The sequence below is a fragment of the Paramormyrops kingsleyae genome, chromosome 1 (genome assembly GCF_048594095.1).
Source record: "Paramormyrops kingsleyae isolate MSU_618 chromosome 1, PKINGS_0.4, whole genome shotgun sequence".
In the NCBI taxonomy this organism is placed as follows: Eukaryota; Metazoa; Chordata; class Actinopteri; order Osteoglossiformes; family Mormyridae; genus Paramormyrops; species Paramormyrops kingsleyae.
Window position 1 is genome coordinate 29,778,564 of NC_132797.1, and position 16,980 is coordinate 29,795,543.

A 16,980-nucleotide genomic window follows, 5' to 3' on the forward strand; every position below is an offset into this window, starting at 1 on the left:
AAGCCTGGCCCCGGCCCCGGCACCAGCACTGTGTTGGTGGATATAGGATATTGGTGTCTCAGTTCGGCAGGAGTCGCTGTTGAACTCTGACCATTTTGGCTGCTGCCCATGCTGCTGCGGTGATTGGGCAGCTTGGAACCATCCCCCATCATTACATGGCTGAGCACGGGTGTTTGAAGAAGTGAATAGGTATCTCATGTTGGGGTCTAAGAGCTGCTGCCACGCCTCACAGTGATTCTGTTACTACTTATATTCTCTTGGTCTCTCTGCATGTATAAATGTGTGGCTTTATGTATAATGATAGTTAAGAGTTTAAAACTCAAGGTTGTGTTGGAATAACATTGTGTCCATCTCTGGTAATTAAGCAGGAAATATTCTTTCAGTTCTAGCATACCGATGGAAGCACCATCAGTCTTTTCAGTTTTTATATGAAGCTGGTCCAAATATGGACACCGAATCCTGAAGTGGTTACCTTGCTTTAGGGTCTTGATTCCAAGGTCTGGAAACACAGGCGGGCTCTGGAGTTGAAGCAAAAAAGTAATGTGGTCTATTAATGCGGTTCAGACCAGAGGGACCAGCCATACAAGAAACATGGATAATTTGTCGATTGAATAAATATGTGCGTTTCGGGTCTTTGAGTCCATCCCGAGATGCTGCCTCATATAGAACAATGTCAGTCTGCCACTAACGTCCTTCATGGCATTATAATAGAACACTCAACGTCAATGACAGCAGTTATGATTAATCCAAGCTGCATACTTTTTTATAGTTAATATAGTTCCTATGTTTTAATACACCAAAGCTTAAGATGAAGCTGACAGGCTGTTTTTTATTAATTTTTATTTTTTTACCATTAGTGTTTTTATTTAAATTTTGACGAGACCCCAGTTTTCATGCTTGGCTGGTCAGGAGACAAATTGGTTTCTTATTGTTGTTGAGAAATTGAGTTAGAGAGAGTTGGGGACGTGGAGGGCTTATTTTGCTAGATGACATGAGAGATCAGTTTCCTGCTCCCCCATTTCTTCTCAAAGCAACCAGACGTTCAAAAGATAATGAATTGTTCGTCAGCTCTGATTTATTTTGCTTTCAAGTGATTTACTGGGGGGGGGGGGATTGGTCGGATGTGGGCTCATAGCAGTGAATCTCTTTACCCCTTTCCTCTCCCCAGCTGGTTTGGACATCGGCCCCATCCCGGATGACCCATCTTCTGGGCCTTCACAGCCCCTCCCATCCCGGGGCCAAAGGGGCCTCTCCGAGGAGCCACTGGATGGGATCCTCAGCCCTGAGCTGGACAAGATGGTCACTGACGGTCCGTGTCAAGCTGATGCCTATCAATCTGCTTGTCTTGCTTGCTATTCGAATCAGCAATCTTACAGGGTCGACAGCCATCTATGACTTGTTTCCTACCAGTAATGTAGCATGCATGGATAGTCTGGGATTCCCAGATATAAGAACGTATGTAAAGAGAGCATGGGTGTCCCCTTGTGTGGATATTAACTGGGAAGCCAAGTCACTGACACACAGAGTGTAGATTTCCACTCCTGTGTAAACATTTATCCTTGGATTTTTTAGATTAGCTGCTTACTAACTTGTAGCAACAGTTTCAGTGGCGGAGCTAGACTTTTATTTAAGGGGGGGCCAAAGGGTGAGCGATGGTTTCTCAGAGGGTCCATATAAATATGATAAATGAAGGAAAAAATATTTTTCTCATGCACACTCATAATAAACAATGAGTTTGTAAATGTATGTTGAATAAATAAGGGGAAATTTCCCCTTTTCTCTTTATTCTGTCTCTATACAAAATAAGACAGCCTGGTGGTTACACTTCATCATGATTGTTAAGCAGAGACACTATAAGAAACACTATTTTAACTAGTTTTCTTTTTATTTCATGTAGCTAGCTATTACTAAATTAAAATAGATTAAATTAATGAATCTAGGCAGCTAATTAAACCCTTACATTACAGTATAGTGAAGTTGATTCAAAGCTTTAATATGACATGCATAGCCTGCTTACATGCAGTAGAAAACTGATGACTGGTTCTCCACATGTACACTTACCACACAGACTTCAAGCAAGGGCTAGCTTTGCTAAAATAATAAAACAACACTATAATTCAGCATGTGCACTAAAACATACATACATACAAAGACGCTGTCTAAAAGACGATCTATATCAGCAGGAGCAGGGCTTGTGGCTAATTTAAACAAGACATGGAGCAGACAGTGTGCAACGCTTTCATGCTGCTATTTCTTATGTACTGCAAGAGTGTGACCACCTCTCATTAGGAAGGTAATACAGTGTAATATGTTACAAATACCTTCTTAACTCCTGCTGTCATCAATACCGTGAGTGTGTTTTGGGTCATGTAGGAACGTGCCACTGCCAGAGCTTTTAGCCAATGACATTTCAGTAAGCAGCACGCACAGGGTACTGCTGTGTCGGGATGCCTTCAGGGCCACTGCCAGAGCTTTTAGCCAATGACATGTCAGTAAGCAGCACGCACAGGGTACTGCTGTGTCGGGATGCCTTCAGGGCCACTGCCAGAGCTTTTAGCCAATGACATTTCAGTAAGCAGCACGCACAGGGTACTGCTGTGTCGGGATGCCTTCAGGGCCACTGCCAGAGCTTTTAGCCAATGACATGTCAGTAAGCAGCACGCACAGGGTATTGCTGTGTCGGGATGCATTCAGGGGCTCTCGGAAATTAGTTTTCTGCTCACATCTTTACCCGATCTCTTCATTGGTATATTTTAATGTTTACTATTTCCAGCGGGGTGGCACTGGGGGTGGCAAGGGCTCTGTTGGACCAGCCCTTTGGCTCCGCCCCTGAAAAGTTTGAGAGATGCATTTTAAACAGACTTTTAAATAATAATGCATTGTGCCTTGTTGCTCATTTGGTTTTCCAAATGATAGTCACGATGATGTATCACAGTGTTTCTGACAGTGTTTTTGATCTGCAGGTGCTATTCTGAGTAAGCTCTACAAAATCCCAGGTATCCTTCTGCCCATGTGTCTTTTCGTTTGTGAAAATTAATATAAGCGAATGTTTTACTTAAAAAGAAACTAATGCTGCTTTCCCCTACAGAGCTGGAGGGGAAGGATGTGGAGGATCTTTTCACTGCAGTCCTGAGTCCTGGAACCAGTCAGCCCCCGCCACCCCTTGCTGCAACACCCCTGCCAAACCCAGGTATGCTTAGCAGAGATGCCTCCTTAATGGCACCCTTTCCCAGAATGCTCCTCTGTGTTTTGGTACCTCCATCATCAACCAGTTGTCATTATTCGCATTGTTTTGCAAGAGGGTGCTCCTGTAAGTTTGCTTTCGTCATGTGACCGTCTTACCAGTTTGAGTAACTATTTCCCTTCTTGTAGGGAATGGTATGTTCCCACGGATGCCTGTGATGAACGGCATGACGGGCTCAGGCCCCCACTTCCCTTCGGCACCAATGATGCCCAGCACGGGGCCCTGTGTATCCAGTAGCTTCTCTTCTATGCACCGCATGCCATTTACAGACAACATGAGGTAGGCCTTAAGCCTGAGCATGCCAAATGTCAGCTTGCTCAAATTCCTCTCAAAACTCTTTGGGCTTCCCTAAATAACTTGGGAGGGGGGGGTTCTTCATGTACACTTGGGGTTTACTGATATTGTATGCCCTGCACCGAGACACAGTGGGTATGGGAGAAATTTTGACATGGAAGTGTGTTTTCCAGAGAGAAGAAGTTTGGCCAGTTGGCAGGGGAAGTGGTCGGCTCTTGGGGTATGGCCACGCCAGTAGCTCCCACTGAGGCAGAGACAGACACCATGTCCAACGCTCAGAGAAGCACGCTCAAGTGGGAGAAGGAGGAAACGCTGGGCGAGATGGCCACAGTGGCCCCGGTCCTTTACACGAATGTCAACTTCCCCGGCCTCAGGGAGGAGTTTCCCGGTGAGCTCTCTGATACATGAACCTCATGGGGCAGGCGTCTGGCTCAAGAGCCACTTTGCGGAGTGACAGAACTATGTGCCTGTGTTTCAGATTGGTCACTGAGGGTGAAGCAGATCGCCAAGCTGTGGCGGAAGGCCAGCTCCCAGGAACGAGCGCCGTACGTGGTAAGATGCTCTCCGCCATTGATCTCAGGTCCTGTCAAGCATTTCTTTCCGTTTTTGGCTTGACTGAACTTTAATAGGTGATTATCGAAATGCTCTTAAAGGTGGGTTTTAAACACAATCTCAAGAATTTAATCCGCTTACAGCAAGGCAGATCAAGTAAACAGATATCGTGGATGCAGTTGCTGCAGTGTCTTGGATATTGCATTTGTTCTCGTCATACTAAAAATATACTTGGGAGTAAGCTTGGCCCACTGCAGTATACTTTGAATAGGCGCTGAGGAAGATTGCTTGTATGTCTTTGTTTTCTGCTGTGAAAGCGCCCTGGTCCTTGGGATTTCAACTTTTTTCTCTTTCAGAAGCTGCTGTTGTGTAATGTATTTCGACACAATGCTTCGGATTTTTAAAGCACTTAGAGGAAGCCATCACAATGCCATTGTGTTTGCGGATAAAGTAGCGTGTCCCTTAGAGTAGAAACATGGCTGTATGTAACTTTTGATATCAATATGCTGTACTACAACCTCATGAGATATTCATTTTATGACTTGATACATCTCTGAAAATGTGCTGAAGGTGGCTTTAGAATGTATAGTGTGCTTCTCTTTGCAGATGAGCTCTTGACTCATTCTTCACCCGATTGATATTGTACCATTCAGAAGTGTCAGTTTATGCAGCGTCATCTGCAGATTCATCAAAGCAATCTTTGTGCCCATCTAGAGCCTCCGTCTCAGCTCTGTTCAGTCCTCTTTGAACTTCAGCATACGATGGGATGAGGTATTTAGAGGACTGTGTCGTACCCATTTGTATTTCAGCAAAAGGCCAGGGATAACCGGGCCGCCCTGCGCATAAACAAGGTCCAGATGTCTAATGACCCTTCCAAGAGGCAGCAGCAGGCAGACATGTTTGATCCGAGCGTCGCCCTAGACTCCGAGATGCTGTTTAAGGACCCCCTGAAGCACAAGGAGTCCGAGCATGAGCAGGAGTGGAAGTTCAGACAGGTGAGGCTCAGCATTGATGGCATTGGATGATGATCTGTGATTGACAGCAGGGAGTGTCCAATGGGAGTGTCTTGCGCAGACATGACCAAGACATGCACTGTGTCTTCCCTGCTTCTCTTCTTCATGTGTGGAGTGTAAATGTCCTTGTAAGATTCTATGTACAGGGTTTGTTTTATATGTGCATGAGTAATGAGTTGTTTTATGTGCTTGGTTTTTTTCCAAGCTTACTAATGCTTAATTTGCATTGGAAAGAGAGAATTGAATCAGATGTGAGGGCCCTTTAAGAAGTAACAGGAAAAGTCCTTAAAAGCAAAGACATAAAACCACAGATAAAGAAGTCCTTTTTGGACAATCCAGCCAGGCGATTACAGCGGCAGGATATAGAAAAGATTCACTGGCAAAATCCGGGCAAGGCACTCTTCTTGCATCGTTCTGCCCACAACCAAAAACAGATTTACAAGGTGTAAGAAAGGATGAAGAAAGCAGGATTGCAGGGAGGTTCTTTAAACGAGGACTAAATGAGTCCTTGGCCTAAAAACACGGTAATTGCTTCCAAGCTGTAATTTATCACTGTATATACACTTTACTACATTTTCTTTTATGTGCCTTGTTTTTAATTTTTAAGCTTTATATTAGAGCGAAACTTTGGGTTGGTGGGGGGGGGGGGGTTGAAGCAAGCATTCATGAAATGAAGTTTTGATCTAAGATGCAAATAGAGCATGAGTAATGACTAATGTGGACCTCTCTGTCTTTAATAGCAAATGAGACAAAAGAGCAAGCAGCAAGCCAAGATTGAAGCCACACAGAAACTGGAGCAGGTTAAAAACGAACAGCAGCAACAGCAGCAGCAACAACAGCAGCAGCAGCAACCACAGCAGCAGTTTGGTGGTCAGTCTGGGGCTGACACTCCCAACAGTGGTAACCAGAGCCCCATGACTCCCCAGCCCAGCAATGGTAGTGTGTCCCCAGGACAGCAGGCAACTCCCAAAGATGGGGTTGCCCATGCCCAGCTTCTTGGGACGCCCACATCAGTTTCAGATGACGTGTTTCTGCGACCTCCACCCCCACCACCCACTTTCTCAAGGGTGTCTGACACTTGTTCCCAGGGTCAAGGGTCTCAACCTCAGTCCCCTCAGATGTTCTCACCCAGTTCATCCAGCTCAAGACCATCCTCTCCCTGGGACCCCTATGCCAAAATGGTGGGGACCCCAAGACCGCCACCCATAGGATCCAACATACCTCGGAGGAATTCTACAGATTCCTGCACAGCCCCCCGACCTTTGTTAGAGCCACAGGAGAGAGGAAGACCCTCCCCCGCCCACGAGTCGTTCGGTTCACCCACATCCATGAGTGCCGATCCCTATGCTAAACCACCAGACACCCCAAGACCGGTAATGGGCATAGACTCATTTGTCAAACCAATGGGTCCCCCAAAAGCAGCCCTTGAGTCACAAGGGAGGCAAGTGCCAGTTTCTGCTGCAGGAGACTCATTCACGAGACCATCTCAGAGATTTGAGGCTTACCAACGGATGTCACACAGCAAGATGATTCTGTCTGACCCCTACTCAAGACCTTTGTTGACACCTATACCTGGAAGCAATGAATCTGGCTCAGTGCCGCTGTTCAAAACTCCTATGCCACCTCCTCAGCCCCAGGATGTTTACAACTCTGTATCTCCTATGTCTCGCCGCGGCCCTGTGGACAGCTTCGAGAGGCAGGCTATCAGACTCTCAGATGGTTTTCAGAGTCCTCAGAATGACCCATATGCACATCCTCCCCTCACTCCTCGGCCTTCTGTGAATGAAGGATTTTCTAACCCTCTTAAGATGATGCACTGTCCGCAAGGCAATACCTTTTCTCAACCCATTCCGATGGTGCGACACCCCTCCAGAGAAACACATGTGCAGGGCCAATCTGCACCAAGGTCAGATTTTGCTCAGCAGTCACCTGACCTTTATGCTCAACCTCCTGGCACACCTCGACCTTCGTCGGACCCTTATGCTCAACCTCCTGGCACCCCTAGACCCTTGTACGATCCCTACAGTAAACCACCTGGAACCCCGAGGCCCGGCCCAGACCCTTATTCTCAGTCTCGTTCTACATCTCGTCCAACTGGGGTGGACCAGTATGTATCACAGCAACCATTGAATCGCAGGTTGTCCCCTTCTCATGCCCTTGACCCCTATGTTCAGCCCCCTGGAACTCCTCGGCCTGCTACAGGGGAGAGGTTCCCCAAATCACCAGGCAACCAAAGAAACGTTGACCCTTATGCTCAACAGCCTGGAACTCCGAGGCCTATTAAGCATGATCCTTATGCTCAGCCTCCTGGTACCCCAAGGCCAGTGTTAAGTGACCCATACGCCCAGCCTCCAGGGACACCTCGGCCAGGAGTCAGTCCTGAAGTGTTTACCCGGCCTGTTGCCAGGACCGGACCTGGATCCCATCAGGACCCCTTTTCACCTCAGGTTCCAATGCAGGACACCTTTGTCCGACCAGCAGTCCTTGGCTCTCAGACACCAAAGAATTCTGGTTTATCTGAAGATGGTTTTGTTCATCCACCATCTAATCCACTGAGCCTGACTCCAGTTCATGATCCATATGAGCAGGCTCCTATGACCCCACAACCACAGTCAGGAGAAAGACTTTCAAATGAAGTTCAAGACCAGCATGTAATGGCACATGAAGATAATTCCCAAGGTGTAGAGCAGTTCTCAAATATCCAGCAACTAACTGGGAGCACCTCAGAGACTCAGAGTGGTGTACAGATACCTCTAGTTGATACTGAAGAAAAGTTCAGACAGGTAAGTACTTAGCAAAGGATCATCCAGTCATATCCTGGTTTGTGATTATACCTTAGATTCATCATGCTTGCAGTTTTTTTTTTAATTATTCTTTTTGTCACTTTTTAGCGACAGCGTTTACGTGAGCTGATCCTTAGGCAGCAGCAGCAGAAGACTATCAGGCAGGAAAAGGGCCTACAGGAGCCAAACCCATCAACTGGACCTGGAATCCCCCAACTCTGGTCACCAGAGGAACGAGGACAACAGAATGAGGTCTTCAGTCGGCCACCTCCTCCATATCCAGGGACTGCAAGAGGACCGATGATGCCTGTGGGACAGAGGTTCCAAGGGCCTTTCCCCAGTGACCAGTGTGGACCTTTCCCTAATGAAGGCCAGTTTCCCAGAGGCCCATTTCCAGGTGACATTGGAAACATGAGCATGAGACCTCAAGGCCCAAGGTACGTCTCACAGTTTGCATCATTACACCGTTTTTATTTAAACTGAGCATGATTGTCATTCTGTTCATATTGTTTATAAACATTCTTCTGTCATTAACTTGTTGCCACTTAGGTTTGCATTTTCATCAAGTGGGCAGGGAATCCTTGGAGGACAGGAACATTTCCTTCAATCTCCACACCCCATGCAAGGACAAATGATGGACGTTCCTCAGCAAATGAGGAGGTCTCTGTCCGTTGATCTGGCCAGGGGGAACAATTCCATGGGGCTACCTCAGCCTTTCCCCCCACGTGGCATGCCATTGCAACAACACAACATAATGGGACAGCCTTTTATTGAGCTCAGGCACAGAGCTCCCGAGAACAGGATGAGACTTCCCTTTGTACCTCCGACAGTAGCAGGAAATGTAGTTGATCCTTCTCTTCGACCCCAAAGATTGGGCTTTGTTGGAGGGCAGGAGGTGGGCTTTCCTGGTCCTAGAATGGTGGACTCTATGTTGTCCCAGTCTTCAGGAGTGTCCAGCCATATGCCAATCTCATCCAGCATGGAGAACTCTCCCCAACACTCAATAACAAGTAATGTAGGACCTCCGCAAGCTCCACTCATGAGATCTCTGAGCCAAACGACAGCAAGCGAACCCTTCAACATGGGTCCTTCACTCTTACCCTTAACACCTGTTGACCAGCCAGAGGACATTCCAATTGCTAATACCGATGGAATAGAAGAGAAGTTGGACACAGATGACTCTGCAGTGAAAGATCTGGAAGATGTAGAGGTCAAAGACCTGGATGACGAAGATCTTGAAAATCTCAGCTTTGACCCAGATGGTAGTAAAGACTTGGACTTGGAAACTAATGACTTGCATCTTGATGACTTTTTAACATCTGGAAAATTTGACATCATTGCCTACACAGATCCAGAACTTGACCTGGGTGATAAAAAAGACATAATTTTTAATGAAGACCTGGACCTTGGTGATCCTATTGATGACCATGGCAATAATTCAGATTTGCAGAAAGCAATGTCGGAGAAAAATGCCAACTCTACTGGCACCACTCGTTCATCACAGATTGTGCCAGAGTCTGCAGGAGAAAAAAACCAGCAGGATCACATTGGGCAAGAGGGCACTAGTCCTAATAGAAATTCTAATTCTTTGCCGGCTGGGCAAAAGATTAAGACAGAAGTGAAGGAGGGTTTAACTAACACCCAGGATTCCTTCAGCTGCAGAGGTTTGACTGATGAAAAGATCACGAATAACCAGGAGGTTACTGGGAGTGATGAAAGTCTCCCAGAAACATCTGCTCAGCTGGCCGCTAATCAGGCTGCCCAGCCTTGTGACATTGATGATCCTGGTCCTAATCCAGTACTTTCTAGCTTGCTTGTTGAGGAGAAATTGGAAGATGCTGATGTTGCGCCAGGAGCTTCTCCCAGGCAAAGTGGTCAGACAGCTCAGGCTAGGAGGGTCGCAGGTATACAGCAGAATCCCAGCATGCTGATGGCACCAAGGCAAATCCAAGAGCTTGGCGTGAACCCTAACCAGCCAGTCGGTCATAGAGTTGACTCCTCTGCTGTGGCTGGAGTGCCTATGTGCGATCCAGATTTCCTGCAAGGTCCATCTGCTTGCTCAAACTACGGACCTACTGGCCCTCAAGGGGACCAGGCCCTCCCAATGCCCCTTCAGGCACTGCCCCATAACCTAGCACAAGCCCAACAGCAGCCTGTGTTCCCCCAAGCCTTAAATCAGCAGAACCAGCAAAATCGACCTTTGCTGTTGGACGAACAACCGCTCCTCTTGCAAGACCTACTGGACCAGGAAAGACAGGAACAGCAGCAGCAGCGGCAGATGCAGGCCATGATTCGACAGCGTTCCAGTGACTACTCCTTCCCCAACATTGGTAACGTCAACCACCACGTTTCTTAATGGGCACTATCAATATTAAACACCATTTGAAAATTGTGGAAATTCATCTGTTCCTTGTTTGAATTTCTTGGAAGTACAGTGGAGATGTTCACTTTTCACATGGTTCTGTAGCAGTTGGTAGTCTGATTAGTTGTTGTTGGTTTTTCATCCTTAACCTTGTGCCATTTTTCAGATTTTGATGCTATCACTGACCCCATCATGAAGGCAAAGATGGTAGCTCTGAAAGGGATCAATAAAATGATGGCTCAGAATAGCATGGTCATGAATAGGTATGAACAATGGATGGTTTCCTCCTTTCCTTGTGTGGGTGACTTAACTCCCGGGGTAAACCGCTCTACCTTTCTGGCAGGATGCAGTTGGGTCCTCCGCAAATGCCAGGGACCCCAGGCCCTGACCCTGTGGCCCTACTCCCACAGCAGGTGGTTGGCCAGGTATGTGACCTGTTCTCCAGTCTCCTCTACAAACTGAGGTGACACAGATCTCACAGAGTTACTAACTGGTTTCTTCTATGACCTCAGGATGGCAAACTGGCACCACAAATGACTAGACGTAATCCACCCAGTTTTGGACCGGGCTTTGTTAGTAAGTAATCTGTCTAATGGTCTCTTGGACTAATATGAAACACTGGAATGAAGTGGCATACAATATTACATCTTATAAATGATGTTGATCTGTAGTATCTGATACTGAGACAAGTATGCTTTAGATTTGGGGGTAAAGTGGGAACTCATTTGCGCCTTAAATCACTCCCCATTCCAGATGAAACCCAGAGGAAACAGTATGAGGAGTGGCTCCAGGACACCCAGCAGCTGCTGCAAATGCAGCAGAAGTTTCTGGAAGAGCAGATTGGGGCCCACAGGAAATCCAAGAAGGCTCTGTCGGCAAAGCAGCGCACTGCCAAGAAGGCAGGCCGTGAGTTCCCTGAGGAGGACGCTGAGCAGTTGAAGCACGTGACGGAGCAGCAGAGTGTAGTGCAGAAGCAGCTGGAGCAGGTAGTGTGGCGCCCCCCTGTGGTGTGGTTCGCTCAATGTAATTAGTAGTGGCCTTGACCTGTAAGAGAGAGCAATATCCCCTACATTTGTTGTTCCAAAAACTGGCTGTCTCATTGGGCTTCAGAAAGTGTATTAATGAGGTGGGTCCTGCTTGGACATTGGGCCTTGCAAAACGGACTCTGAGTATTTCTGATCAGGTTATTACAAACCTTTTCCAGTCCAGTTGACCATTCTTTGCAGTGACTCATTCCTTGGGAAGATACCCTTGAACGCTCATTGCAGAATGATACACTAATTTTTAGGTTCTCTTCTCCACCTTATCAGCCTTTTTTCCCCCCTCTCTCCTTACATAGATTCGGAAGCAGCAGAAGGAGCACGCCGAGCTGATGGAGGAGTACCGTGTAAAGCAGCAGCAGCAGTGCAACATGCAGCCATCCATGATGTCAGGGATGCTGCCCGGAGCACCACCCATGAACCAGCCCATGATGAAACCCATGATTCAGATGCAGCCACACCCTGGCCAGCCTGCCGCAGCCCGCATGCCCGGTGTCCCTGGCTGGCACCCTATTGGTTCTGGCATGCCCGCCCACCTGCCCCCGCCAATGCCCCCAGCCAACCCTGGTCCACCCCCCCAGGCATTCCCACCTGGCGGGCCAGCCGGCAACAGCACTGGCGGCACCCCCCATGTCAAGTTTGATGACAACAACCCATTCAGCGAAGGCTTCCAGGAGAGGGAGCGCAAAGAGCGGCTGCGGGAACAGCAGGAGCGGCAGCGGGTGCAGCTGATGCAGGAGGTAGAGCGACAACGTGCCCTGCAGCAGCGGCTAGAGATGGAACAGCAGGGCCTCCTGGGCCCTGACGCTAACCGGGAGGCCTTGTCCCAGATGGCCTTCTATGGCACCGACCTGCCTCATGACTTCATGCAGCAGCAGCGACCCCCAGTTCCTCCGCAGCCCATGGGTCAGCAGTTTCCTCAGCAGCAGGCCATGCAAGCCAGCTTCATGGGGTCCCCGCCAGGCACGCCCTTCCTGCAGGTGGGTGAGCGACGACCCACAATGCCCAATGGGCCTTTCGTCCCTGAGATGAGTACCAATTATCGGCCCAAAAACACCATGCTGCAGGGTCCTGCATTTGGTCAGGGTCGGCTGCCTGGCCTCGGGGGGCCCGGGATGATGCCCCAGGGTCCTGTAGAAGGGCCGCACTTTGGAATAGAGTCTGCCACCCCCCTGCCCCCAAACTACCCGGGGGCGGGCCAGTCGCTCATACAGCTGTACTCGAACATCATCCCTGAGGAGAAGGGGAAGAAGAAGAGGAACCGTAAGAAGAAGAAGGATGACGATTCAGACTCTGTGAAGACACCCTCTACCCCACACTCTGACCTCACTGCCCCGCTGACACCCTGTGTATCTGATACAGCCTCCACCCCAACCCGGAGCGCCCCCCATCTGGGGGAGCAGGACCCTCCTGAGCTTGCCACAGGCTCCCTGACTCCCGGCTCCCTGGGAAGCCAACCTCCCTCAGAGCTGGAGCGCCAGCTGTCCGGAGGCAGCTGCAGCAGCAACGGCGGAGGTGGCCCACTATCTCTCGGACCCAGCCAGCTGCCCACTGTTGGGGAAGCTGGTGGGACCCCCCCAGAGGAGTCACTGCGGATAAAGATGGAGAGGATGGAGAGCGAGTGTCCCGATCTCAAGCTTGAGCGGATTGTTGGGGCTGTGAAAGCAGAGGGGGCGGAGCAGAGCCCCTTCCACACTGCAAAAGGGGAGTCTGGCAACGAGCTGCTGAAGCACCTGCTGAAGAACAAAGACACACCACTGCTGAACCCCCAGCATGCCGCTGACGAGGGCGAGAGCAAGCATGTTTCCACTGAGACATCTGGGGTAGGTCCCTCACTAAGCTCCAAGCAAGCAGGGCCTAGTGACACCTGTGCTTGCCATACTATTCCATGCCCACCCATAAACCATATCATCTCGGCAAGTCGAAGCCGGAAAAGAGCTTTAAAACAATACGAAAGCCATTTCTGTGCAACTTATTTTAAAGTTCATATAGCCAGTCATGCCCCCACATAACTTTGATAGCTTAACTCTCCCTTAATATTGATCCAAGACACCTGCAGATTCATTTGCATGGGTTACTCGTATGACCAAATCAGCCTGCCAAGTTCCATTAAATTCTGTTTCGATGAGATCTAAGTGTGATGATTTGACACGGAATTACCCAGCTCTCTATTTGAATCAGGCTTTTTTCATATTCACACTATACATGTGGTGGGGGGGCTAGATTTTGTCCTTTATGTGCTACTGTCCTTGTCACTAAAACCTCAGTCTCTTGTATATAAACGTAAGCGAAGGTGCAGTCCAGACTGCTCTGTGCTCCTCATGGACTGACACATATGGACACCCTCGTGGGTGGTGCTGCATCCCTTCATCGATTTTCTTTGTCCAGCAGGTGGTGCCAGAAGGCCAGGCACAGGGCAAGCTGGTGGCGTCAGCGCCCCCCAGCGAGCAGGGCAAAAAGAAGCAGCGGAACAAAAGACCACCCAAGAGCGTAGAGAAGCCACCATCCCGCTACAAGAAGAGGAAAAAGGAGGACGAGGAGCAGGCGCGGCACCTGGTGTGCTCCAGCACTGACACACTGATGACACAGCTGAAGCAGGTATAGGGGTGCGGGCAGTGTTAGGGGTGGCCTCAGCTGCATTGCCGAACAGCAGGTGGCGCTATCAGTCATCTTAAATTAACAGGCAGGCTTAGCTGTTCCATGACCAGGTATCCAAAAAAGCTTTTAAACATTTTTTAAATTGTAAGATACGAATTGCCGTTTTTCCTCTTGCGGTTGCTTTCCTTAATCATCATGCCATTTGGCTGCACAAAGAACTAACCAATGTTCCATGGAAAGTTTGACAGCCCAGAGGGGTACTTCAAAGCGGCATCAAGGATGCTCACCGGCGTGACCCACCACGACTTTTGTTCTTGTTGTCCGTGCAAAGGCGTCACCAAGGAAATGCAAGCGTAGGAATGTGCCAGCCTTGCCCCTCAAATGTTCAGGCAATTGTGAGGTGTTCGTATTGTACTTTTTTCATAACAAACAAAGGCACCTCGTGATCAAGCATCAATGTGATAGAAACAGTAAAAATACGAGTGTGTACACTGTGCCTGGGGGCAGAGGAGCTCCTGAGAGCCACAGTGATGTGTTGGGGTTTCAATCTGGGCTTTGCCAACATCTGTCACATCAGTCAGTTATAATACTCTAATTCAGAATATTCCACTGGCAGTAAATCCTTAAACCACTAAGAGGGATACAGTTTGTATTTAATTTGTTTTTTTTTCTTTGTTAAATTCAGTCCTGCCTCTCCCACCCTTGATCTTGCTCTTATTCTTTCTCTAATTCCCCCCCAGCATCTGTCCCTGCTCCCCCTGATGGAGCCCTTGGTGGGGGTGAACTTCGCCCACTTCCCCCCCTATGGCAGCGGGCAACTGAACGGGGAGAGCCAACTCTCGGGCACGTTCGGCAGTGCCACACTGGACGGTGTGTGTGATTACTACTCTCAGCTCATCTACAAGGTGAGGACCCCCTCCACAGCTGCTCCCGACCGGGCCTGAAGCACTGTGATATCTCTGAGTTCTGATCCAAATGAGCCTCAGCGATGTTGCAGCCTAATTCAGTTTTACCGCCTTACATTTCCTCCCTTGTTTTATTTTAATGTCCCCCCCCCCCAACTTTCACATCGCACTCACCTCTTGTTCCTATCAGGCATGAGCATAGACGCCCGTCCCCCAATGTATGCTCCTGTGGTATAAATAACATCAGGCCCTCCAGACGGTCACCTCTAAGCTGTGGTTTTGATTTCACGTTTCCTTTCTTTGTCATGGACGGACAAATAAAGGATCCTGTCAGATGAGAAGAGCAAGTAGCATCATTACACTTTCAGCCTGTCAGTAGCTGGTACCTGCCTACTGACTCCACATTCCTGCTTCATGAGCTGCAAACTCCGCAGCCTGGTTTGGCTTGAAATACGCATGAATCCAGGAAGTCCGGTTCTGATGGAATTTGGCGGAATGATTTAAAAATATAAATTAAAATGCTGTTTGCATGGTTCTGTTGGCTGCTTGCAGTTCCTGCGCTGACAGCCGGGTGGGGTTTGTGTTCCTGAGATCAGCTGTTAGTGTGGTCGCTCGCCTTCTGGAAGATAAATAGCTGTCTGAGATGGTGACCTTACACAGTTCATGAAATGGGTTAGCAGCTATTAGTTCAGCAGTGATGTACAGACTCCCTCATCCTTTTGAGAGCTGGTTCTGAATCCATTGCTTGTCATTCGTCTTTTGAAAGCAAACTTTGAGGCAGGTATTTTGTTAAACTTGAAAGATAAGTCTCTTTTCTCAGCTCTGTCTAAAACGTGCTTGATTGTTCCCGATTGCTGTGATCACCTTGTTCTCCTTGGTGGTCTTTTCGCAGCAGAACAACCTCAGCAATCCACCCACACCCCCAGCATCACTGCCCCCCACACCGCCCCCGGTGGCCCGGCAGAAAATGGTCAACGGCTTCGCCACCACAGAGGAACTGGCCCGAAAATCCACCATCTTGGGAGGCCACGATGGTAGCGTCTCTGTCATGCCTGTTCATCTTCCCTTTTGAGATCCAGGTGTTCCTGTCATGTGACCAAGTTATTTCCTGTCTCCTTTAAGTGACCAAAGGTTTGGGGCCCAAGCAGCTTCACACAGCCTTTAGGCCTGAGGACGACCTGCTGGCCAGGGGTCCCAAAACTGTGGACGTGCCGGCATCGCTCCCTACGCCCCCCCACAACAATCAGGAAGAGCTCAGGTGAGTCAGAGCAGTGCGTGTGCGTACTCTGTCAGTCTTTTTGCCTGTTCACCTGCCAGGTTGATTAAGCTAACCCTACATTGGTTAAAGTCTTGTTATGTACAGGCATGTTTTTAAAGTACAGAGAGAGACTTCCCTGCCTAGATTCTATTCTTGGCTCTGCTTATCTGCTCCAACTCCCCATTCTGCTGTGCTCTGATTGCTTCCTCCAATCAGAAAGCACTTTGCCCCTTGTGTGAAGCTTTCCAGAATTCAGGCCCATCCAACTTATTTATTTCCGATTTTCCCAGTTGATTGACCTCTCTGTCGACCCAGCACAACGCCGGGCCTTTTTGCGAGCATTTCTTGGCTCCCTGTGACATCCAGGGGCAGATTTCTCACATTGCGCCCCCCCTTACAGCAGGGGACAAGAGCACTGTGAGGACAGGGACACACCCGACAGCTTCATCCCCTCCTCCTCCCCTGAGAGCGTGGTTGGCATGGAGGTTAGCCGCTACCCTGACCTGTCCCTGGTGAAGGAGGAGCCTCCATCTCCCGCCCCCTCCCCCGTCGTCCCCATGCTGCCCAACGCCAGCGGCAAAGGTGAGCCCCCCACTGTGACTGAAAGCAGGTTAATGTGGTCTGCATGGCCTTCATTAGGCTTTCATGTTGCCCTTCGTTCCTCCTTGATCTTTCCTGGAGACCAGGGCTGGCCCAAGGCATAATGTCTGCTTAGAGTCCAGTGACCATAAAGGGGTGCCTCCAACTGGTCAGCCTATCGTAATGGTAATGAAGATGACAAATGACAGCTATGTTAATCAGATTTTGCTTGGGATCCCGGAAATGAGACTGAGCCGGAGCCAGAAGTTGACTCTGTAAATCGGAATCTGTTTGCCGCCATTTCTCATCTGACTGATGTTTAGTGTCTGGTGCACCCCGGCCGTTTTGTACA

The 16,980-nt window shown here is 48.9% G+C and overlaps 1 protein-coding gene across 8 annotated transcripts in view; it reads left to right on the forward strand.

The window, feature by feature from the left end:
- The window catches only part of kmt2ca (lysine (K)-specific methyltransferase 2Ca), a 74,163-nt gene that overhangs the window by 49,079 nt on the left and 8,104 nt on the right, over nt 1-16,980 (forward strand). For 6 of the 8 annotated variants that reach the window (XM_023826785.2, XM_072713262.1, XM_023826793.2 and 3 more), the window contains 20 exons: nt 1,169-1,309; nt 2,964-2,996; nt 3,089-3,190; nt 3,373-3,523; nt 3,712-3,926; nt 4,017-4,090; nt 4,900-5,085; nt 5,844-7,886; nt 7,995-8,323; nt 8,436-10,216; nt 10,415-10,511; nt 10,592-10,673; nt 10,761-10,824; nt 11,002-11,234; nt 11,588-13,111; nt 13,677-13,886; nt 14,627-14,791; nt 15,684-15,825; nt 15,914-16,049; nt 16,450-16,631. In XM_023826785.2, the coding sequence (XP_023682553.2) occupies nt 1,169-1,309; nt 2,964-2,996; nt 3,089-3,190; nt 3,373-3,523; nt 3,712-3,926; nt 4,017-4,090; nt 4,900-5,085; nt 5,844-7,886; nt 7,995-8,323; nt 8,436-10,216; nt 10,415-10,511; nt 10,592-10,673; nt 10,761-10,824; nt 11,002-11,234; nt 11,588-13,111; nt 13,677-13,886; nt 14,627-14,791; nt 15,684-15,825; nt 15,914-16,049; nt 16,450-16,631 (7,890 nt within the window). The remainder of the gene's footprint in view (nt 1-1,168; nt 1,310-2,963; nt 2,997-3,088; nt 3,191-3,372; nt 3,524-3,711; nt 3,927-4,016; nt 4,091-4,899; nt 5,086-5,843; nt 7,887-7,994; nt 8,324-8,435; nt 10,217-10,414; nt 10,512-10,591; nt 10,674-10,760; nt 10,825-11,001; nt 11,235-11,587; nt 13,112-13,676; nt 13,887-14,626; nt 14,792-15,683; nt 15,826-15,913; nt 16,050-16,449; nt 16,632-16,980) is intronic. The other 2 variants (XM_023826790.2, XM_023826789.2) reach the window with 2 other exon arrangements.